Here is a 24,383-nt window from a genome sequence, read left to right as displayed (position 1 = left end):
CTCTACGTGTCAATATTCACACACACACACACACACACACACACACACACACACACACACACACACAGACAGTGTGTGGAGTTACATATCTCACCAAGGACACTGCTCTACCTCTGAACCATGCAGAGCCACCTCCAAAAAATGCTGAGGGTGATTTGGAGGCCGCGTGCTCGCCTCCTGCGTTCTCAGCTGTAACCGCCATACGAGCGCCGTGCAGAGCGGGTGGTGAGAGCTAACCTGTGGCGTTTGCTCACATGCCCAAACATGCACTAAAAGCTCATATAAAAGTGGAAATTGTTCAAATATTTCTCTTCATACTGTTGAATTGTCAATGTTCAGGTCAGTTTATTCCATTCTGAGCACTTGGGGTAGCAGAAGCTGGATGTTTTAACCATTTATTCTTGAGTTTTAGCTACTATCTAAACCATGTGTTCATACTCTTTAGCAATTTCAGCCATTTATCCATAGGTTTTAGGTATTTCAACAAGTTTGAGCTATTTTATACATTACTTTTTGCTCACTATTTCAACCATTTATTCATTGTTTTTTGATGTTTCAGTAATTTTTCCATTACTTTTGTCTGACTCTTATGACTCCTCTGCTCGCTTGTTATTTAGTTTTCTGCACATTCAGCCACAGCAGGCGCTGTTCAGGTGTTACAACTGAGTCAGGCAGAGGTGCGAGCTGTGCAGTCTCTTGTAGCTAGCTTGTTATTGTGACAGTGAGTTTATTAAAAGACCACTATGACACTAGTTTGTAAACAAAATATCTGGACATGTGTTTTTATTAAACTATGTTCTTTTATTTAATGAACTGAGCATCACCACAATCTTTCTACATACCTCATGCAACCGCAGTTCCCCTGGTTACAAGTTCTCTGGAATCACTGCTAGACAGTGCAGCAGGAGCACTTGAGTGGAACAGGGTTGGACTAGAATAAACTAGTCCGGACTAAATGGAAGGTTAAGTACAGGCAGGATGGCTTTCAGTGAAGCACCTGCTTGGCGGAAGTTTCCGTCAGTAAGACAGTGAATCTCGGCCACCTTCTGTTGACCCAAGTCTTTGTAAATAGAGGCAACTGAAAAGAGAATTTTTCAACAGGCCCTAAATAAATGATCACAGCGTTTGGCGAGCGAAGGCTACATTAGATTCCAGAAAACAGAGTGGATTTAAAAGAAAAGGCGACACAGATGCTCTGCTTTATCACTTCTGAGCTTGTGATTAATGAGCTGTTGGGGTGATTTTGAAATAATATTTAAACCTGCCAAGTAACATCTTCTCTAGTGCCTTCTCTTACTATCATGACTTGAAAGAATAAAAGGGATTCACTCCCAGCACATGAAGCAGCTGACGATGCAGTTCAGGCTCAGGCCTACTTGTTTCAGTGTCTGATATCGGACATTTTTTGGCATTAACAGCCAGATTTTTCCAGACTGGGGGACTGACTGATGCTGTCTGGTGGAGGAATGTCACAGTCATCCTCACATACCTCACTAATGTTCTCCATATGCACAGCGTGGACAATGCCTGACACACACAGACATAAATAGCCCTCACCGCCAAGAGCCTTAATATTAATAGCTTATAGGGGACTTAGCTGTCTCGGCCGGCCGGGCAATTATTATTATGAAATGAAGGGACAGAGAGAGGTGGTCTGAGTGATGGAAAAAAGACCAAGTTTATTATGTAATGGCGTAATGTCTGTGGGAATGTTTTAAATGATTGGTCTTCAGCTGAAGTGGAAACTCACACTGTACCCTCATAATTAAGAGGAAAGAGAGCTGTGGCAGCAGTGGTACAGCCAGCTGCTTTATTGTGAGTGATAACGAGCCATGGTACAGTTAATCTCCAATCAACTAGTCAGCACTAAAAGTACCTGCACAGCTCACGAAGAAGTTCTTTTCAAGTGTTCAAGTCTTTCCAGGCTCCACAAGGCATTCGCCCTTACGACTCTGATGTCCAAAATAGATCTCTGTAAATGTTTTGTTAACTGCATGTAGAGAGACAACAGCTTTGGCACGAAACTCATCAGCGTGACCGCCATGTAACAATGTTGTTTGTCTGTTATTCTTAGGCCCATGAAGCCACATGCCATGTCAACTGAAGGCAGCATGTTCCTCTAGAGAGCATGCAGCAAGGGTTATGTAATCGTGCCTTGAAAGGGGAAAAAAAGTCATACAAAAAATACAAAACTGTATTTTACGCTATATATGTAGTAAAACAGCTTTTCAAATATAGCACTGATACAATTGTACTTTGATCATAAGGATATTACTAGTATACTATGGCTGTGAATCTTGTGTGCTGCTTGTATAATGTTGATAATACTCAAATGATGGACACAATAACACGAACACCTGTACAGTGTAATGCAGTGGTTCACAATCTTTTGGCTCGTGACCCCGAACACTAAGCAACACACTTACTCTACTTAAGGTACATGTCCTTCAGTTGTGAGCAGAACATGTTTGATCAAAGAGTGATTTCCGCTTAGTTTCATTTGACAGATTTTTTTAGACTGAAAGAGATAAAACATTGAAACATCAGTGTTTCACCAAAAAAAGAGCAATTGGAGAAAAGATTGATAAAATAACTGATAAGATTAGTTGATTAATCAATTAGAATTAATCACCAACTATTTTGTTAATCAATAAATCGTTAAAGCTATTTAATAATACAACTACCAAAACATGTTCAGCTTCTCAAACTTGAGTACCTTTTCTGTTTTGGACTGTTCATATGGCATGAAATTGGAAACCTTGGATGAATTGCCAGATTAATTGATAACCAGATTCATTTTTAGTTTTTAGTTAGAGATATGACCTTGCAATGTGCAGTTTTTTATGTGACTGATTTAACATGATGGTGATTTTGAAACAGTAAATGTTGTATTAGGTTGTATCTAATATAAGGATTGCCTGCACGTCACTAACAGAGCCTTAAAACATACCACAGATATTGCAGGGCTTTTACATAAGACTGTGTATATGTTCCTGGTATTATGCCCATCCCCTGTGGTGATATGTCCATTGTACTGTAGCCTATGCACGTAAGAGCATCATTCAAAGGCTATGAAAGGTACTAACAGGCTCTCAGTCAGGCTGACAGAGATGATGTAACTTGATGTACAGTTTGGCTGTTTCATTTTTCAAACCGCTTGTGAAAAAAAAAAAATCCTCCAGCAGCTCGGTGAACATAACAACACACAAAAATACAAGAAAAAGCGGAATAAACCGGACCGTGAATTCTGCAGTGCCTCCTGCGCGCGGATCGTCGAGCGCTGTAGTGGCGTAAAACACGACGAACGTGAGGATGGTAATGACGTCAATGTGGAGCCAGGGGGGAGGGCAGGAGAGGTAGAGAGAGAGCGAGAGAGAGAGAGAGAGAGAGAGAGAGAGAGAGAGAGAGTTGTGCGGCTGCTGCAGCATCACTCTCGGCAGCGCGTCAGTGCAGTGAGGAGTCCAGCAGCAACTCTCTCAGCTGATAAAACCGAACGGAACAGTCTGGACTTAACCTCAAGTTTCTGGAGGAAGAAGCTGGTACACTCTTCGAATCCGACCTGCAGCTAGAGAGGAGGAGGAGGAGGAAGAGGAGAAAGACTTCCACTCCGTTCCGTTTTTTGTATTTTCCCCCCCTAACCACGAAAGGGAATGCCATCGATAAATATGAAACTGGAGATGGTGACCATTATCGCCTGCGAAGTAGACATCGAGGTGTTTACCTCAGACAAAATGCAGGTACGGTTTACGCCACGCAAAGAAAGAAATAAAGAAAACGAACGTTGCAACTAATCATGACGGTTGTACCCTTGTGGCGTGGTTGTGCAGCAGTTTGCTCAGGACCGACTGCATGCTGCTCTCTCAGTGAATGCATGTCTTGGTGACGTTGAATGCAGCCTCTCAGGCGAGGGTTTTTATCAATGGGAGTCGCAGCTCGCCGAGACTCACGTCTAGCGTCGCGCGCACGGCTCATTTGATTGACGCTTGAAGAATTGCAGAAATTGGTAGACATGGCAAGAATGGGACACACTCACACAGACACAGACACGCAACAAAAGAAGATCCTCAATGCACCATTTGTTGTATCGTTGTGTACGTTTTGGACCATGAGGTGTTGGGAGGTGACGCGTAAGTTGAATGGGAGGGTGTGATGGATGGAATTGTCCATTCAAGGCACATGCAGGGAAAGAAACGAGGCAGTCTCAGACGCAGTGATGGGCAGACCCTCTTCTCTCACTCTTTATCGCTGCTCGCTCTTTATCCCAGCAGCATTGCAGGTGCACAAGGTTAGGTAGGATACCGAAACACAACGAGCCAATGAAAAATGTCATCCCATGAATGCTAACATCATGTAGTATGAATAATCCATCCATGATAGTCTGAATGGCTTTGATTGGTGCCAGAAGGAATACAAATGCAATGTAGGTTGTTGCATCTGTGTTGAGTAAACATTGACTTAACTGGAAGTACATTAAGGTATAAACTCCATAAACTCAGTGCTGATTTGAACACTCCCTCCACTCATTTTATTGACTTGTCCTAAGGGCACAGGTATAGGTATTCGATACGAGGCCTGTCAGTCACAGAGCAGGAAACAGTCACACCTAAATGTGTTCAAAGTGAGCCTGGGGGACCCCACCTTTGACACTGACACCTGCCAGTTTTGGGTCCTAAAAGGCCACACAGATGGTCTGCCAAAGCGCGGCTCACCCACTAAACCCTTTGGAAATTCCATGTCAGAATATATTCCCTCACCTGCTGGTCGCTTGTCTGATTTGACTCATCACCAAAGAGACAGAAAGAAACGCAGGAAGGGAGAAAAAAATCAACCGAGCTGCAGTCCAGCTCAAGAATACAAAGGCTATGATTGTGGCTGAATTCAGCGATTTCCTGCATCCAAAAGCTACAGTCGCAGGTTTTGAACACCCCACCCTCATCCCCACAGCACCATTCTCAGCCAAATTCCGTCACTTTTTTGCAACTCCATGTGCACGATTACTAACCATACACTAGCCTCCTAGAGGGATCTGTGTGGCTATGTGAAATATCTTTCTTTTTGTGTCTGTCATGGCATGAATGGCGCATAAAAACGGCATGTGATTGTAATGTGATGTTCCTGACAAATATCCTGCATATATATGGGCATAACAAACGGGCCTCTGACCCATCCCTGTGGTCTGCGTCTCCCCAGCAGAGCCAAGCAGCTGCTGCTACCAAATCTCATTAGACTTTCTAACCACTGCAGACCAGTCAAGGTGAAAGACACCAATGTGTCACCCTGCAGTTGTCCTGTAATTATAGGATAGCGGTCATAATCTTTAAGATTACCAAGGGACTCTGGGTGAAAGAAAAATAGCTGTCTGTGAAATCTCAGAGGTTTTGATTGCGCAGAATTTCTTCTGTATTCAACTGATGTTATTCCTGACAGTGAATGCCTCTTTGTTTACAACCGTTGTGCTATCATGTTGCAGGGGGGGGGGGGGGGGACTCTGATCACACATGCTATTTATTTATTTGTGATTTACTTATTTTATTGAACTCTGAGATCAGACATCCTCCCCAGACAAGCTTGACACGGGCAGGCAGGACAGTCTGATCACAGCACAGTCTTCACTAAAGCTTCCTGTCAAGCAGCTCTTATCAGCCCACCTCTCCCAGACTCACCCAAAGAAAACGGGGTCTTTGCACAATTAAAAGAGCAGACAGAGGGTTGACTTTCCAATGGCACAAAGAACACCACTAATCCCGGTTTCTGGCACACAGGGAGTGATGGAGAGCGCCGAGGGAGAGGGCAGATTAAAGCAGGACACGTGTGGAAAGGCCTCTGATTGAGCTCACCTCCCTGTCAGCGTCCCCTTGTTTTTATTAATATCTCCAAATCTGAAAATGAGAAAACTGCAATCTCAAGGCTCCTGTTTTGTTGCAAAGCACTTAAGATGAACTAATATGTGGATTGCTGCTATATATAGACCTTCCACATAATGATTAGGCAATGGCAGAGGTGCTTGAATGGCCGACATGAAGAAAATAAGTGAATGATGGGTTTTTAATCAGGGAGATGCTGTGCGACTGGCTGTGGTGGTTTGCAGCCATTGTTTTGACACGAATGAAATGGCTTGCCTTGGCTCCATCCCAGCTGGTTACATCATTAATGAGCCAAACACAGAGGCTGTGGACAGAGCAGGTTGTTGTTGCAATAATGGCAGAGCTGGTGGTACAGTGGGCTTTCATACCAAAGTGCTTTGTATTTATTTTGGAGGAAACAAAAGGACCATTGTTGCTGTGAGGTTTAGTGAAGCCAGAGCTGTAAGGCAGACGCTGTAGTATGTGCATGTTCGTCACGGCACTATTGTTACCTGGAAAATGTAGCAGCATCAGCAGATGATAGCACAGGACACATGGTGAAGGTCATAGCATGTTGGCAGGCAGCGAATGCATTACAGAGCACAGAGTGTGACGCAAGGCTTTACAGTTACCTTGTATCCTTGTATTCTATTGTCTTATTTATTTATTTACTTGCTTGTCAGTGTGATAGTTGCCCATTTATTTGCTCTTTTATACATGCATGAATAATTAATTAGCCTGTCAACCTTCTCTTTCTCTTGATAAGTGCCTCTCTAGCTGCAGTCTGTCACTGAATTAAATGTGTTTTAATTAGGAAGTATTGGGAGAGAACAGCACTTTGACATTATAACACACACTATTATAGAGAAACATGTTATAACACTCGAGAATGGCTGCTCTGCAAGCCACAACGGACAGCTGTTCTCAACTTAAGCCTGCTCTCCCACACACAGACGGCTGTATAACACTGACACAGTCACACACTCAACAGTCACACACTCCAACCACAACAGTGAGTCAGCGGACTCACAGACCTACAGACAAACACCTCTGTCAGCAAACGCATATAACTCGTCGCTGAGGACGCCTGGAGAAGTTTCCGTCCACCTGGGTCACTTTCCATCTGTCCTCTGTCTGCCTGTCCCTTGTGTCATATGTCCGTTCTAAGGCTTTACCGTCACATACGTTATATTTGTAATGAGGAAGGAGGAAAGATTTTAATGACTAATCGGCTATTTGCAGTTGTTGAGGTTTTGTTGACGTCCGTGTGATGTTTTTGTTCTTTCCCACTGTCTGTCTTGATACACGCCATTTCATAACGTGCTGTCACTCCTTTGAATGTGTGACAGTTATTTTGAGCATCTAAGCAACAAAGGAAGGGAGAAAATATTGTGTTGTTTACTCGTTATCAGTTGTGGAATATTTCACACCATTTCTGGTTAGGTGGAATTTATGGATTTGGAGAGGGTAAAGGTTAAATGGATGTATATATTTTTTTATTGATCTGCAGATTACTTTCTCAATTTATTGTTTGGCATATAAAAATTGTGAAATATGCCCATCATAGTTTCCTATAGCCCATGGTGACGTCTTCAATTTGCTGTTATTGTATTTCCAACCATTGGTCTAAAACTAAAAGGTAATATGTGTATATATATATATATATATATATATATATATATATATATATATATATATATATATATATATATATATATATATATATATATAGTAACTTCAAGGTGAATTAGTTAACAAAATACTTGTTGATTTGTTTGCTGCAGATTGATTAAAATGTTTCATCTCTAAAGCAGACATTTGTAATGTGTTCTACATTATAATTAAAGTGTCAGGCAGTGTCAGGCAAGTCCTTGACAGATTTATTACCTGTCTCAATGGACTGACTTGATCTCCTATTATCAATGGGTGGCCATTTATTTAGTAACCCATTCTCTCTGCAGTGTTTTATTATTTAGAGAAAGGACAACAACAGACCTCTCACTCCCTGCTCATCAAACATGAATCAGGCCTGAATTTTAATATGATCCAGGGCCAGCATTTCAAAACACTGTTGTGATGACCAGTTGTAGAGGTGAAGGCAGGAGGCAGAGGAGCAGAGGCAGGACAGACAGGATGGATGTAGACGCTGGTATCGTGTTCTGTGCCGGTAGGAAACCAGATCGGCAGTTTGGCAAGGTTGAGCGATCCCGGGCCCGAGCAGTGGGCTCAGGTGTGCCTGCTCCCCCAGTCTGGCCACTAGGCAGGTGGAGATGGGCAGCTCACATTGGCCTGAAACCTTAGAGAAGTGCCGGGGCTCAAGTGTCAGCTAAAGGTTAGCACTGAGTCCATCAGGGTGACGTAGAACAAAGGGCAGTCTCCTGGGTGGGGTGTCGGGTCACCATGTGTCCAAGACGACACGACTATGAAGTGATCAGATTAGAAGATGAAAAAGGACTCTCGATGGAATGTATAGGCCAACAATTTACTCGCCAAGGAAAAATAAGTGGAAACACCAACACACAATGATTAAATTTATGGGTTGAGCATCATTTTCTTGTCCGAATTTCCAATACAATTTCCATTCCAACACACACAGGTCTTGAAAGACAGGGCAGTTTTTCATGTTTAAAATAGCAATGCCAAACCAATTGCCTTAGAAGAATACAATTGGGATTCAGACTGCTGAGTTTAATATATAATAATACATCATAACATATTTGGTAATTATACATTTTTAATAGTTGTATTCTGAAAAGTAACGAACAAAAGCTTTGAAATGTATGCAAGGTTTAAAAAGTATAATATTTGTTTAACATTACAGAAATTGGAAATATTATTATATCCTTTACTACCCATATATTATATATAATCCATCCATCAATATATTGAAACACAACATGCATTACACTTCGCCAGCTGTGCAGCCATGCTCCCAGCTTTGCTTCAGCAGAGCAGTGGTGAGTAGAGAGAGAGCTCATCTGTCTGTGCTGTGGTGGCCTAAGGTAAGACCTGAAGCATCTCTTCGCCACCTTATGTAATGTTGTGTAACTCTTTGGATTACTGTCGGCTCTAAAGTGTGTGAATCTGCGTGGGGGACTGTGTGGACACACTTGCATGTTATGAGTGTGTGAAGGCCTAAGTGCTGCTGACTAGGAAAAGCTCCTGCCTCAATTGAAACCATAACTACCAGATTGATGGTAATAGGATTAATGTGTCCCCTCATGCTGTAAACTGATTTCAATCTCCCCGCCGTGGACACACTGTCCCCGAGGGAGCCGCAGTGTAGCGCCGCCGCGGCGGTCCTTGTCAATACGGCTCCCCGCTCGAGCTATCGATCACGCTTTTAGTAACACTTTCCCCATTCACATGCCTCCCCGGCCCTCGCAATTCACACAAAAGCTATTAATCATAAGTTGTTTTTGTTGTTTTGTAACACTGAGGATTTGCTGCTATGCTAATACTGATAGCTGTTTTGACAGAAGCCGTGTTTGTCTGTGTATTGTGAGTGTTGGGTCACCACACACACGCGACCTCCGAGTTCACTGAAACACATTACCTCATCCAAAGGAATCAGCAAGCTAACTGTAGGTTACAGTCTTTCTTCGCGGGCAAGTGTAGAGACAACAGTGGTGCAACATGACTGAGACTATGGAGGCTATACATGCCAAAAGCACATTCATATTACAGATTAAGAACAACTAAACTAAAGGTGCACTCAAGACACGTCCTACAGTCTTGCCAAAAACAAAATGAATAGTAGGCAAGTCAATGGCAGCATAACTAAGAATCCAAAGTATTATGAACTTTGCCGCGGCAGAATCCATGATTAGCCGCGGACAGAACCAGAGATGCACATTCACTCACTCACTCACGCACACAGGCAAACAATGACATTATTCTCCAGGCAGAGATAACAAAGGTTGAAGGAATGGCCCTTTAAAGCTTTTACAGAAAGGAATTGGGAAACTGTGATACAAGTATTGGACTAAAGATCAAATTATTATGATCACAAATAAAAAGACTGGCTGACAAATGAGTTGCGGTGTCCCTTGTGCTCGAAAGAAACAAAGCAATCTCTGATAAGAATTGCAACAGTCATCCACAGGCGTTAAATACATAGTAAACATTACACCTTAACATGTGCTATAGAGATGTTAGCTTTCAAGCTAGCAACTGACAAAGGACAACTAGATATGATAAAAAGTACAATGCTCCAGGAAGGGTATTTTAGGAGTTGATAATAGCTGCTAGTCAATATTTTCTTGGTTACAGATGAATGGAGCAGAGTCAGTTAAACTGCTACAGAACTGTGCTCAAGGAAGTCGCTCGGCTACTTCTTGCAACAGGACATTGAACTAAAACACCCTGAACTACTCAGTAACAGATTAGTTGAGTTGTGTTTGGCTCTGTGTTGTAAAATAGGGCTGAAAATCTGAAAATGTAATTGAAACCTCTTCATATTTTGAGCATTTGTTTTACTTTCGTAGTAATGTTTGGCGGCCAAAAGGCCTGCCTTGTTTGAAACATAATACATGTTCATGTCACAAGGGAAAGTTGTAACTGCATACGGACCTAATCTCAATGGAAAGTTGGCACTGTTTTAGAAAGTGGTAATGGAAAAAAATAAGTAACGTGATAAGCAGAAATGTGCTGGAACAGACATGCAGGTATGAGGTTTATAATCCAGCTGCGTCTGTTATCTCTGCAATCTGCCTCCCTTGTTCAACCTCATTAGACTGGATCCAGTGTGGCCCTTTAGGGAGGCCTGTAATTAAAAACAAAGGTCCACACACTTAAGGAATGAATTTTCTTAATTTTTCCAACATGATCTATTTTTAGTGTAAAACTGTCCCTGACTCACCCCGAGGCTCCGTGGCCTAGTTTGTTAGTTTTCACCCAAATCCCATTCAAGCACGAGGGTCTGGATTAGACTATGCGAAACGCACGTGTCGCAGAGAAAGATGAGTGATTCGACGAAATAAAAACAATTAAAAAAACACTGAATCACCCTTCTTTACGTACCAATTAAGCTCAGTTATCAAAAATGCCAAATGGTGTATTTCAACATAGAATTGGACTAGTTTGTGGATTACAGTGGACTTCTTCTTCTTCTTCTACAATGGGATTTAAATACTGTGCTTGCTAGCTTCAATGAGAGAACACATAAGAATAGAGCATTGTGACTCGGCCAGTGTGGCTGCAGATTCACACAAAGCTTGTAGATACTGAATTAGGGCTGCGACCAATGTGTATTTTCATTACGTATTAATCTGCTTATTATTCTCTTGATTAACTGGTTAATCATTTGTTCTATGAAATGCCAGAACCCCAAACTGTTCAGTTTCCTTTCATAAAAGACTAAGAATACAAGTATATACATTATGAACTGTATTATACCTCTAAATGTAGCTGTCCAACAATGCAAAGGCTTTTATTTTGAAACCAAAACTGGGGTGGTTCTTTTGTTGCCCTTTTTGTGTGTGTTTAGTGTATTTTTAGTGAAATGGCTGATCAAAGGAATGATGGGATATGTCGGTGTGTTTCCGCTGTGAGAGAACAAACTGAATATGTGAGCCTTATTTAACTTCCTAAACTGCACGATGAGTTGACAAAAGACAACGATTAAAGTCGACAGCATGCTGGAACATCACAGTTCGAGCACAATTTACTGAGAATACATTCAGAATCTTTTGGTATTCAGCGCGTGTTCATCCTTCATTGTGTTTACCGTGCAAACAGAACAGGATGGACCTGAGGCTCTGCTAATTGTAAGTGATCTACTACACGTTGAAGAAACATAATCCTTCCTTTACATAAAATGGGAAAACACAAAAAAAAAGTCAGTCATCTGTCACAGGGTTGCACTCAATGCCGCCACTTGACTGATTCATTACGTGGAAGAGGTGTGAAGTAGATATAACACATTTAAATTCCTCAGTTTTATCTCATCTCCCGTACCCCTTTTGCCTCCACACTGTTCTGTCCATCACTGCTGTGTATTGTTCTGCAGCCTGACTTTGCCCTGATGATGAAGCCCTGTTGACGATGCTCAATAACCGTCGGGAACATAACTGCCTCATTACCATGAAGGCAATCAGCTGAAGGATGGCCCTGCAGCCACCGCCAAAGTGGCTGCAGTTCACTAGCAAGCTGTACATCCCTCCATGTTGGATTGTTATTGCGCTTGATTGCTTTCTGTCTCTTTTTTAGGGAATTCTTTTGTGCGACGTGTTATTTTCTTCCCTTCAGGACATGAGGCCACACAACAGTCACCTGACTCATGGCTCATACATAATACACAATTTGATTTAACAAATACAATTTGCAGTTTAAGAATTGTAGTTCAACTCTAAAAATATTTACTTTTTGTCATTTTCATAAAAACTCTGTTATTATCTTCAAGGGGCCTCTTTGATGAAAGAGATTGTTGAGCTCTGCTAGTTGTAGCAGTTCCACGTTTCACAAATGGTTGTATACATTCTGTATACATTTTCTGTATACATTTGTGAGTTCTACATGGTTCTCACATTCTCATAAATTGGTCACAGGAATTGAAATTGATCTGATTAGTGAAATGTGTCAAAATTAACAAAAGAGGAAAAGATGTCATGTTGCAGATTGCTATTGGCATGTTGGGGAAACGGCCCCCGAGGCGTTCTCAGTTGTACAGCAGCGGCCCGAGATAGAGAGACAATCCAGGACGGGACAGGAGAGGAAGAGAATTTATCCTGTTGAGGTACACCATGGGTGTTACATGGAGAAACATGCAGTCAGCAATAATGACAGCAGTTACCTTTTCAATCAAGCCAAATTGTCGTCTATTAGAGCTGTGACTTCACCCCACCTCCTCTCGACCCTAAATGCATCAGATTTCTCTTGTCGGGGAAACAAAGCTTGTGAGTAAAACATAGACTTTAATGTGAGATGGAACCATGAGAGGGATATATATAAACTGTGTCCCCCCTCCCCCCCCTTATTTGATCTGTTTGCTAGTTAGTCTTTGTGAGATAAATCATATCTTTGTCCAGCTTCTTCAATAGATGTTGTTATCGGCCTTATTGAGAATGAAAAATAGGAACATGCTGTTCCCTTCTCCTCTCAGTCACTGCAAATACAGTAGGAGCAGGCGCTGGATCAAGCTGTGTGTGTGCGTGTGCGTGTGTGTATGTGTGTGTGTGTGTGGTTTTAAGCTGTCTATCTATTTCTGGACAAGCCAGTCGTCCTTTAGTTGTGCTTCGGTCTTCATGATGCTACCTGTGACATTACTTTACTATGCAGACATGCCCTGTGTGTATGTGTGTAGATACCTACAGCAATACCAGCTAACTAATTGTGGAAACACACCTGAACATGTGTGTGTACATGACACACACACGCATGCTTACTCACACACTCTCTTTTTCACACACACATGCACAAAGAGAACAAAAAAAGAGGGTTACCGAGGGAACGTTATAATGGCAGATGAGCAGGACACTTTTCAGCCCGCTGTAAGGCAACACCCCTCTCCTCTTCCTCGTTCCCCATCCTCTTCCTCCTCGCATTCCCTCAGGATGTCCGCTCATAGAGACCACATAAATTAGTTATGAGCACGCTCACTTGTTGCACTCCAAATGGCCGTGGCTGTATCAGCGTCAGTGGTTAAAAAAAGTACACGCTATTTTGGAACATGATCTCGGAGCTTTCTCACATCTCTCCTCGTGCCAAAAACATCAATTTAGGAGACGGAAGTACCATGCGTGTGTGTGTGTGTGTGTGTGTGAGAGAGACCACCTTATCGTTATCACACATGGAGTTTGATGACATGTGAGTCATAGTAGCTGGCTAAGACTCATGGAAAATTCACCGTTTGAACAAGGGCTTAAGTGGGCTCTGCAGATAGACCAAACAAGTGCTTTGTTGTCATTCTCAAGCTAATTGCAATTAGGCCTAATTCTGAAGAATTTGCATGCAAACGATAGCTGGTTGAATGCTCTAAAATGTAGGAAGTAAATTCTAGAGAGATACATTTGCTGATTATTTACACCAAATCCTTAAAGCTGCATTAATCAATATTGTTATACTAGCAGTGGGGGAAAAAAATACTAATGTGGAACGTGTCTCAACTCTATATAACTTTATAGCGTGCTTGTTTTGGTTTTACAACCCACAGCAGTGTTTTGTTGTCGGATTTGGTTCACATTCACCGCACTCACCGGCATCCTTTTCAGTCGTAAAAGGTCCTGATAAACCAACTGTATACAGCTCGAACAACATGTTAATGTGGCTCTGTATTAAAGGTGTTCTCCTGTGATGTTGTATTTCAAATCCATATAGTTGGGGGAGCCACAAGAGACCGATTCAAACTGAAATCTGGTTTGCAGAGGGTGACTCGTCTTTAATACAACATTTCGACACATTTCTTCTGCTGTTTAAACACAATTAAAGGGAAGAGGATATTTTGTTAACTACTATTTAGCAGTTGACTGTGGGTGTGAGAGAATCAATGTTTAATGAGCTAACTTAACACTTGGCTGTCCCTGTATTGCTGTGAGTCACACTCTTCCCTCTCCTCTGGCTTTTTGGGATTGCGGCATTTTAATTGCTAAATTAGTTGGTAACACAGTCAAGATATTCACACATTCCTGATCTGACCTCTTTTCTGCGCTTCTTGAGAATGCACCTTATATGGCGAACTAGAAACCTGACTAAAAATGGTATCGCGGAGCCCGGGGGTGAAGTCAGCTCTGAAGTTTAGCCAGCTACCCCGAGGCGTTGAGCAAAGGGAAGACCAGATGCACGTACATGGGAAGAAGGACTGGAATTAAAACAAGAAGGGAAGCGGGGAAGATTACAAGCAAATAAATCTGCTTATTCTTAAAAATGCAAATAGTTTTACCACAGTGTACTCCACACTGCGGAGTAACTGTTTTTCACAGCTTGCACAGTCATTAACAACTCTGCATGTGTCAGACAGGCCGATGATGTGATTTCTCAGCGGAGGAGCAGAAGACTCTGTATTCTCATTATAACAATTGCTATAAAAGTACTTGGCTGTAGTTTATTAGACATTCAGCAAGGACGGGAAAGTAGTGGTACTTTAATTATTTATTGTTACAGTTTGGATATTTCCTTGGCAGTAGTAGTGTTTTTGTATGTGTTACAAGGTGATGTGTGTCATTGGGTGATGCACAGTATGACAATCTGGACTACCTTCTTACATTGCATCTTCATTAAAAACATTTTTTTGAATACATTATCCGCCTACTTTGCTTTCCAGTCCAGAAATGACATATTGCTATATAGTGTTAAATGATAAGTCGATTAATCAATTCATCGTTAAAGTCCAAGCAAATATTTGATGGTTACAGCTTCTCAGATAGAAGTTCTTGTCTCACCATGTACTAAAACTGAACATCTTTTTTTTTTTAAACCGCAACTCAAATGACTTGGACTGATTTTGAGGTTTCCTGATGCTTTATCGACCAATTGATTGATTAAGAAAGAAAAAGTAACAGATAACTTCATCATGGAAATAAAGCCCTATACATAAAGCCCAGGATTTTCGTGATGAATATAGAAATTAGATGATGGCATGGCGTTGCATTCAATCCTACTAAATGTTAAGACCAGATGTACAGTATATGACCGAGAGGTTTTTTTAATGGCTTCATCCAAAGGACACACAGACACAGAAGCGAGCACTCATTTCAGAGTACTGAATACCTGGTGTCAGGCATCACTAAGCTGTCACTAATGTGCTGAGGCAGATCTCACAGCCGACATGCCATCTGTGAGTCCCTCCAGTTAACACACACCTTTTCCATCCTGGTGAGAGGTGCTGCGTCAGCCAAACGAGGGGCGTGATGTGGGAGTATTTCAGCCATGTGTTTCACCCTGAAAATATATTGAGACAAGCTCTGGCACGCATGAACACAATCATGGACGGATTTGATATGGGCCAAACTTACCAATTGATGATTATGCAACTGACTGCACACATGTGGCTCTCGGGACGTTGGGCACATGAGCAGATCAAAAGGGAATAGGAAAAGGCATTCAGTCTTTTGCACAAACGTTCAGTGCAAAGTGGTTGTGATGAAACTGGTCAGTCCACCGAGCATCTTGATTTTTGGAAAGAAGACTTTATTTCATTGTCACATTTTACCTGTGCTGAGAGATGGAGACAAAGAACAGCGCTGCTGCTGATTACTCAGAAACCAGCTCTCCCAGCGGCCCTTTTCCTCTCGCCCTCCTTCTGAGCTGCTTGATTGAGTTCACAGCTGAGAAGGCTACTTTGGGGCCCATGAGTAAAAAAAACAAAGCAGATATGAGAATATATCATATGGGTATATTTAAAAGACAAATGTGATGCATGAGGAAGATGGGGGGGAGGGATCGGAGATGGGAGAGAGTTGCATAAGGAGACGGGGGGGTTGAGGAAAGAGGACTGGGAAACAGACGGCATCAGAGAAGATTTCAGGCAAATTGACAGGAAGTTGGAGATCTAATTCCCTCATTAACACAATAGCAAAGGAGATGCGTGCAGAGCAGTTAGAGTCACGTCTAATGCTCAGACAGAAGTGTCAGGGAATAACTTAAACCCTCATTTTAGCTCACCCTAAAATGTCTCCCCAAAATAATGGAAATAATGCAGAGATAACATTTGCAAAACATGATGTTGCTCCAGGGGACTTTTTTACCAGAAAGCAATCCCTCCTCTGTGTTGCTAGCACCAAAACAATTAGACAGTTAATTGATGAAGCAATCGACATAAAATGTTTGTTTATGAAGCCAAAATAAATAAAGCAATTTGCTGCTTCTAGCTCCTCAAATGTTGGCATATGTTACTTTTCTTTGTTCTGTATTTTATATTTCTGCAAGTAATCTAAATATGGGGTTCTAGGAAATGTTTTCTTTTAGGAAACAAATAATGAATTGAATGCACTGAATGCACAGATTCGTCAATATTGATTTTTTTTTTTTTTTTACCTATGTCTATTTGCTATCGATACACTTGTGTGTTTTCTGTTAACAGATCATGTTTGTTTCTGCTTTTGCAGGAGAGGTTTGAGGCCTTGTTTAGGATCTACGACGAACAGACAAATTTCCAGATGTTCAAAAGCTTTCGGAGAATCCGGATCAACTTCAGCACCCCAGAGGCCGCCGCCCGCGCTCTCAACGAGCTGCACGAGTCCGAGTTCAACGGCAATAAGATCAAACTCTACTTCGCCCAAGTGAGTGTCAGTTGAGGGGTCTGGGAAAGGGCAGGAAGGGGGCCTGGGACATGTACCGTCTAACATACATCAGAGTGTATTTACAAGGGAGGTTATGCTATAAGTGCATCATTCACAGACATAAATGTACACACACACACACACACTATAGGGGCAATAAAGCGAGTAACACTGTCTCTCTCCTCAAATCCTCTCACTTCCTCTTTTTTTATTCTCTTCTCTGGCCACACCTGACTGCTTCTTCAACCCACCAACCCTCCTGTCAAAGCTCATCAGTCACATGATTGAACACATGAATGCATAAATTCATGTTTTCTCTTCCATCGTCAATGTGTGTTTTTGTGTGTCTGTCTGTTTCCTTTGGGGGAGAAAGGGAAAGAAAAACAAGGTGAAGTGTGTTTCTCGTACAAAGATGAAATAAGGAGAGCATATGTCTTCAGTACGGTGATTTAAAATTGTTATACATATTAGCTAATAGCCTCTAAAATAAGATTAGCGACTTCATTAACTGTAGGTGAATTGATGTCTGGTCGTTTTGGTTTAAAGTGGACTAGATTTGGTTGAAAAGCAAAATATTTGACGTCTAACTGGTGACACACAAGCATCTGAATGTCTTTATTTCAATGTGTAGAAAAAAACAGAACACATTGAAATGCTGCACCCAAGCTCTGTTAAAGCTGAAAATAAAATCATTTAAAAACACATTTAAGCCCAGATGCCACCACGTCATTTGGCCTGCAAATCTTCATATTCCCGCTTCCTGGGAAACCATGAGTCAACCTATAAGTGATGCCCGTTTTATCACAAATACAACACCAGTCATGACCCCTGCTGTGCATCTCAGTACTTTCATGTAAGAGGATTAAGGATTTTAGCGCTCACACAGATACCACATGTAGGTATTGTAATTATGGCAATTGGTTGTTATTAAAACGTCAGAATCCTGTCATGGGAAGGAGCCTGCAATTTAAGACGAAAAGACTGTGGCACAAAACTAATGTGCTCCTCTTGCTCTCAGGTATCAGGATTTAACAACTGTCGCAAATTGACGCTTCTTTGTGGAGCATTGCTATTAAAATTTTCATTGCATTGTTGTAAAAATTACAACAATCTGTCAACTGTCACTTTCCCCAGGCAGTATGGGATGAATAGGCTGCAGCTATTTCCACTAACTAGTGTGTTAAAGTAGTGAACCATGAGACAGATGTACACATAGAGAGAACTACATGAAGAATTCCTTCCAAAGGAATTCAACAGCTTCTCCTTCTTCAAATCACTTTGATCTGCTCCATCGAGCTCTACGGCCTTCATCAGTTGTCATCTTCTCTCCGATAGGTCCAGAATGGCGACGAGAGCATCGACAAGTCGTACCTGGCCCCTCCCCAGCCCGTCAAACAGTTTCTGATCTCGCCGCCTGCTTCGCCTCCTGTGGGCTGGAGCCAGAGTGAAGACGCTACGCCCGGCATCAACTACGACCTGCTGTGTGCAGTAGCCAAGCTAGGACCTGGTCAGTACTCTGTAAATGTGTTCAGCAAGCTTGTGCATTATGCTCTAAATACACACACACACACCACACAATTTGACAATTGATTTATTACAATTGTGTTCTTGACTTTTAATACAGGCACTTCAGTAATGTTTGCAAAGCAGTATTTTCCAGATTACAGATGCATTTCTGTGTAAGGCTGCCATTACATGCCTATATCATTATTATTATGAGTTGAGCGTCGTTTTAAAATTGATCTTTCCTTGTGAAATGGCTGCCGACGTAGAATGTTCTCGCTGCAGTGTTACTGTGCACATGGGCTTGTCAGGCTGCGACATAAAGAATAAATAAATCAGCTTGAAGCCCATAACTTACATCCACAGTGCTGGCCACCATCCGTCATTGTCAAGGGTGCTTAACCTTCACTTGCTGCTTCCTGACATCTCTCAGGAAATATGCATCAGCACCAATATGTGTGTGTGCCTGTGTGTGTTTGCTTATGGATTAGCATGGTCTCTTCTTTTTAGGCTTTCCAAAGCCAAAAACACAAACGAAAGTCACAAACGCAAGCAAAAATCGTTAGCATGTCTAGTCTGCTGGCTTACTACCTACAGTTTCAACATTAGCACCTCTGTCCTGCTTTTTATTCAATTTGGGCAGGTTTATAATCAAGCAACTCCAGTCAATGTTACTTCAGATAACGTTGCAATTGCTAAACACATCCTCATTCTAAAACAACATCTCCGGTAATGTTAAAACTGAAAATATACAGTTAGAGAATATGAAGTATGTACAGTTAGCTCACCTCCCAAATGGTTTTAAACCAAATTACAGTTTAATGTGACATGTTTCTTGAGCATACTTTAAGGCAGAGATAACTAGCGCGACCTTGCAAAACAAGAACAATGCTGCTTCTTTTATTTTTGTCTTTTTGCCTGAGACCTGGTGGCTTTAGCCTCACTCTTTTAGCATGATATAATGTCCAGTATGTAACCATTGTGTGCATATTTAAAACTATGTTATGAGGACCTTATGTTTAAGTCAGCTGGAGACAGTATTTTTTAGCAAACCTATGGAGCTAGCGTTAGCACAGCTCAGCACAGTTACACCGCTCAGAAATAATGACGCCTCAGTCTGCCTTGTGGACAAGATTTTAGATTGCAGCAACCTTTATTAAATGTCACCAAACACACATGAAAAGGTGTGTAACATCCAGAATAGCTGCCCATGTTTGTGAACGTGAGCTCTGGAGGATTAAGTTGAAAACATCACTTCTATAATTTTCAACCAAAACGTATTGTACTGTATGTGTGTTTTACACACACTGACTAAATGAAGGAAGGAAAGGGTAGTTACAAATGTGGTTACAGAAAGTATAGGAACAAATATGGCATTAATAATAGATATGAGATAGAAAAGGCAATACATTAAATAACTATAACTATTGAAATGAAGGTATGCCAGAAAGGGCCTCCAAAGCATGTAACATTTCTTATCAGATCCACGACCAGCCTCGCGGATTTTCTCAAGCTTGAGGCAAGACATTAGGATCTGGAGCCATTTAAGAACGTCTGGGTGGGGCAGCTTCCTTCCCTCTCAGCAAAACTGCATTTAGCTGGAAAACATTACTTCTAAATCTGTATTTAGTTGAACACTGTTATCTTGTTTTACCGTCAACTAAAACATGATTAAACTTCCCTCGTACAAACAAACACACACACACACACACACTGTCCAGCCAAGAGTACCACTTTTAACACTGCCGTTACCATAGCAACACAAGGAATCAGGAAGCGTCTTTGTTGCTCTAGAATCAGATCAGCTGTTGAGCTGCAGCGCAGCGCGCTGACTCCCTCTGTCAACTCCCTGTGGTAACAGCAGGACGTCGTTCGCTGCCCAACTCTCTGTTTGGTAACACTGTGGAAAAAAGGGACGAGACCAATTTCCTCCCGTCTGCCAGCTGTCTGATCTCGTCTCCATGGCAACCGTGATACAATCGAGCAAGTGTGTGTGTGTGTGTTTTCAATCTGCGTCTGCTGAGTTTGGCATCTGGACAAACAGCCGGCTGCTCTTTGTTTTCTCCAGAAGCCGCGTGCTGACATGATCTCCAATGCAATGGACACGGACAAACAGGAGAATATTGTGCTGTAAAAATATCCCCAATGTGGGATAAATAGTCACAATAAATATATAATAAACTAAACAAGCATATTATTTCAACCCGAGCCGCTTCAGCTTTACTCTTTTCAGACAGTGTTTTGTTCTCCCGATCAACAGTGATGGAAGAAATAATTCACATATTTTCCTTCAGTAAGGCTATGAGAGACCCAGAAGTTGATCAGATAATGTGAATGAAATAGTTTAAGGAAGAAGACTCTCTGTATGTAGCGCAGCTTGATGCAGGGCTGAGATAAAGTGGAGGTGAAAACAGACGTGAGAGGAGCAGTACAGCTTCCCTCTGTCCCAGTATTTCATACATATTGATAAAGCAGGGCATGCTAAATGCAGCCTCTACTCCAAGGAGATCAACTACAGTAAAAAAGGGGCTCACATTTGGCAGATGTAAAGCGTATGTTTTTTGTGTTAGTCCATTTTTATTTTTATTTTGTATTAACAGCTCAGGGATGTTCAAGGAGCAACCTGTTTGTGCACTTTCTGAAGATGTTTTGCACTGTCGCTTCTGTTTTTGAATAAAGGGTTGGAAATGAATGTTTTTTAGTTTTTTTTATCCGATTCATCGATTAATCGGAAAAATAATCAACCAATTATTAAAATGATCGTTAGTTGCAGCCCTACTGTAGTTTTTAGCAAACAATATTGAAAGAGGATTAAATCACACATTTGTTAGGTACTATTTTAAGCAGTGCATTCATACATATTTGGTTCTCGTGAGAACTTCCCCCAAAATAAAATGACTCAAAATAAACTGCAACGACTCTGTTATTGGACACCGGTGGGGATCACCGGCACAGAGAGATGCATTATATCAGGTTTTGGCTCTTTGGCTTTAGTAAGATAACTTCACTGTTGGTTTTGGTCTTTTCAAAGGATTTGTTGACAATGAGATAAGTCTTACTACTAATAATAATACTTGAATAAATGTACTGAGTGAGAGAGTATTTCCTATAGAATGTTTTCTAGTAACTCCGACTCTCCCTCCCACCCATCCCCTCACCCTCTTCCAGGTGAAAAGTATGAGCTCCACGCGGGGACAGAGTCCACCCCCAGCGTGGTCGTCCACGTGTGCGAGAGTGAGACGGAGGAGGACGAGGCGGCGCGGCCAAAGCAGCAGATCGTCCAGACCAGACGTCCAGAGGGACCCCCCAAAGTCCTCAACTAGAGAGGCCGCCCCCCCCAAAACCGGCGCGGCCTCCGACCGCCCCTTAAACCCGCAACACACCTGCCCTCTCTCTCTCGTCTCTGCACTCACAGAGAGCGTCGATGCCCCTCATTTCAGTTCAACTACAAGCAAAAACAAACCAACAAACATTGCTCGCAGATGTGTTTGTGGGGAGCGTGGCGATGGAATGAGGTTGGCTTGAAGGGGATGGATGAGAATCACACACACACTCATCACATTCTGCGGTCAGCGTGGGGAGTGGCGGGCACGCTTGCCTCCACCCCACCAACCCCCTCTCCCCCTTGTTTTCAGCAAAAGGGGTGAAAATACCTGTCCCAACGCAGGCACCTGTCACTTATCACACACACTCAGCTCTCATTGATAGTCCTGCTCGGTAGCTTGCTAGTTAGTTAGCTTGTTAGCTTGTACCTCTCTCTTCATGTGTACAATAATCTTTGGTTAAACAAAGGCATTTATATTTCTTTTTTCTTTCTTTTTTTTCTTTTTTTTACAATGCATTGTGTTTTCATTACATAGATATGTATGTATGTATGTATATGTATATATATATATATATATATATATATATATATATATATATATATATTTCTTTTTTCATCCATCTTCATACCTGCTGGTTTGTCGCTTCAGCTTGTATCAAGATTGAGTGTGTGATGTTCCTGCTCTTGTCTGCATGTATATACTGTATTACAAAAAAATACGTACAGAAACACAAATACTAACAAAATATATCAAGAAAAAGGAACCTATTTACCATCACACACAGCACGAAGCGTCAAATGTGACTAACAAAGTTGTGGTGACAGTTTGACTTTTTTTCTGCTCGTTTTGTCTTTTTTATTTGGAGAGGTGTTGTTTTTCGCTAAACTACTAGATGTGTATTCTTACAATGTATTTGATACCCCCAACACTTTTTGCATGCTTAATTACTTCTGTAGATGATGAGCTGAGGTGTTTTTTAATTGTTGTTTGTGATGACAGGGAAACAGTGTGACGCTTTTGACGCAAGTGCATATCCCCGCGCAGTTTAAAGTGACGTCATAGGGGTGGGGAAAGCAGAATGTTTTTTTTGTGAGATTGACAGTTCAGTCTTCAACTTGATGGCAAATTTGCTTTTGTCGCTGTTGTTGAGATCTGATGAATCAGAGACAGTTCATCCCCCTCATTTTCTTCAAGGGGGTTGGGATGTGGATTTTTCTTTCTGATTCTGTTGTTATTCACATCTCTGATGTTTTGGTTATGTTGTTTGATCAAACTCACTTTCTATGTGTCAGGCTTTCTTCTGAAACCTACGACTGCTTGATTTGCACTGAGTATCTTTTGATATCTCCAAGTAGTTGCGGATGCTGTCGACCGCCTCCTGCTAAGCACCAGAACACTGCGCTGCTTCTCGCTGTAAATAGCCGAGCAGTCTGTGGAAGTAGTCCTTTTAGATTTTGTCGTTTATCTGAAAGCATTTTGCTGAGAAAAGGGAAAATTAGGTAGCCTCATGAGATATCAACCAAAGCATTCACTCACCCCATATTGTCATGAGACATGCTTTTTTTCTTACTCAGATACACCGATGTATATTGTTGAAGTAAGCAGAAAGAAATCATATTTTACCAACACGACTTTTTATTGCATCATTTTTATTTCATATTAGCAGATATACTTTTTTGCAGTATCTCGTTCAGTGGAAAGTTGAACAACGCTTCACTAAAAATCATAAACCTTTTTGTTGGGATAATGCTCCTCACGGTCCTGTATCATATCAGTGTTTTACCTGAAATATTTCAGCGCTTTAGAAGAAACATGAACAAATGTTCTTAACAGGGCTTTTGGGTGTCAGTGGTGAGTCCAAACCTTATTTGTCATTGGCAGCGTGAAATCTAAAACTACTTTTTTGCTATATAACAATATTGGTACGCAAAAGACCGTCTGCATGTGAGCACTTTATTGTGTTTTGTTTGTTTCCTTCACATAAAATAGTCCTTCTTGAGACAAAGTAGGAAGCACATTGCATTTCTTCTGTTTCTTTATTGTGTTTGTCTTTTATCTCAAGCTGAACACCTGGTTAGCCTTTTCACCAGCATATTGCAGTGAGTGAAACACTCCACTTCCTTTTTGCTAGTGTGAACCTTTGAGAATTTCAGGCCTTTTTGGGTCTAAGGAAGTGTACAACTGTAAAGGTGTAGACATGCAGTACAGTTATAGGTTTTAAATGAGGCAGGATGACACTGCAGAGTAAAGTCAATGTCGTTTTGTTCGTGTTTGCCTGCAAGAAACATTCATCTTATATGCTGAGAAAGTTAAACGTTTTTTTTTAATGGTGGCAGAGTGCAGTTTTATTGGCACTATAGTAAAGCTGTCACAGTTATCTAAGCAGACAGAAGATTGATGGAACTACGGAGGTGCGTTAGGATAAAGAGGAAGAAGCGGAGCAGAAGGAAGACACTCGTGAAGATTTTTTTTACTCTCTGTGGTCATGGTGTTTA

At 41.6% G+C, this 24,383-nt stretch overlaps 1 protein-coding gene across 1 annotated transcript in view; it reads left to right on the top strand.

Annotated features, from left to right (window-relative positions):
* The window catches only part of rcan3 (regulator of calcineurin 3), a gene marked incomplete at its 3' end in the record, with an annotated part of 33,421 nt that extends 11,536 nt beyond the window's left edge, over positions 1 to 21,885 (top strand). The window contains 3 exon segments of the mRNA XM_079217255.1: positions 16,886 to 17,059; positions 18,395 to 18,566; positions 21,731 to 21,885. Coding sequence (XP_079073381.1) covers positions 16,886 to 17,059; positions 18,395 to 18,566; positions 21,731 to 21,885 — 501 coding nt within the window.
* Positions 21,886 to 24,383: the final 2,498 nt, after the last annotated feature.

Source organism: Taurulus bubalis, assembly GCF_910589615.1.
Source record: "Taurulus bubalis genome assembly, chromosome: 1".
NCBI classification, from domain to species: Eukaryota; Metazoa; Chordata; class Actinopteri; order Perciformes; family Cottidae; genus Taurulus; species Taurulus bubalis.
Note: the sequence above shows the minus strand (reverse complement) of the source record. Positions and strands in the feature narration are given on the sequence as shown.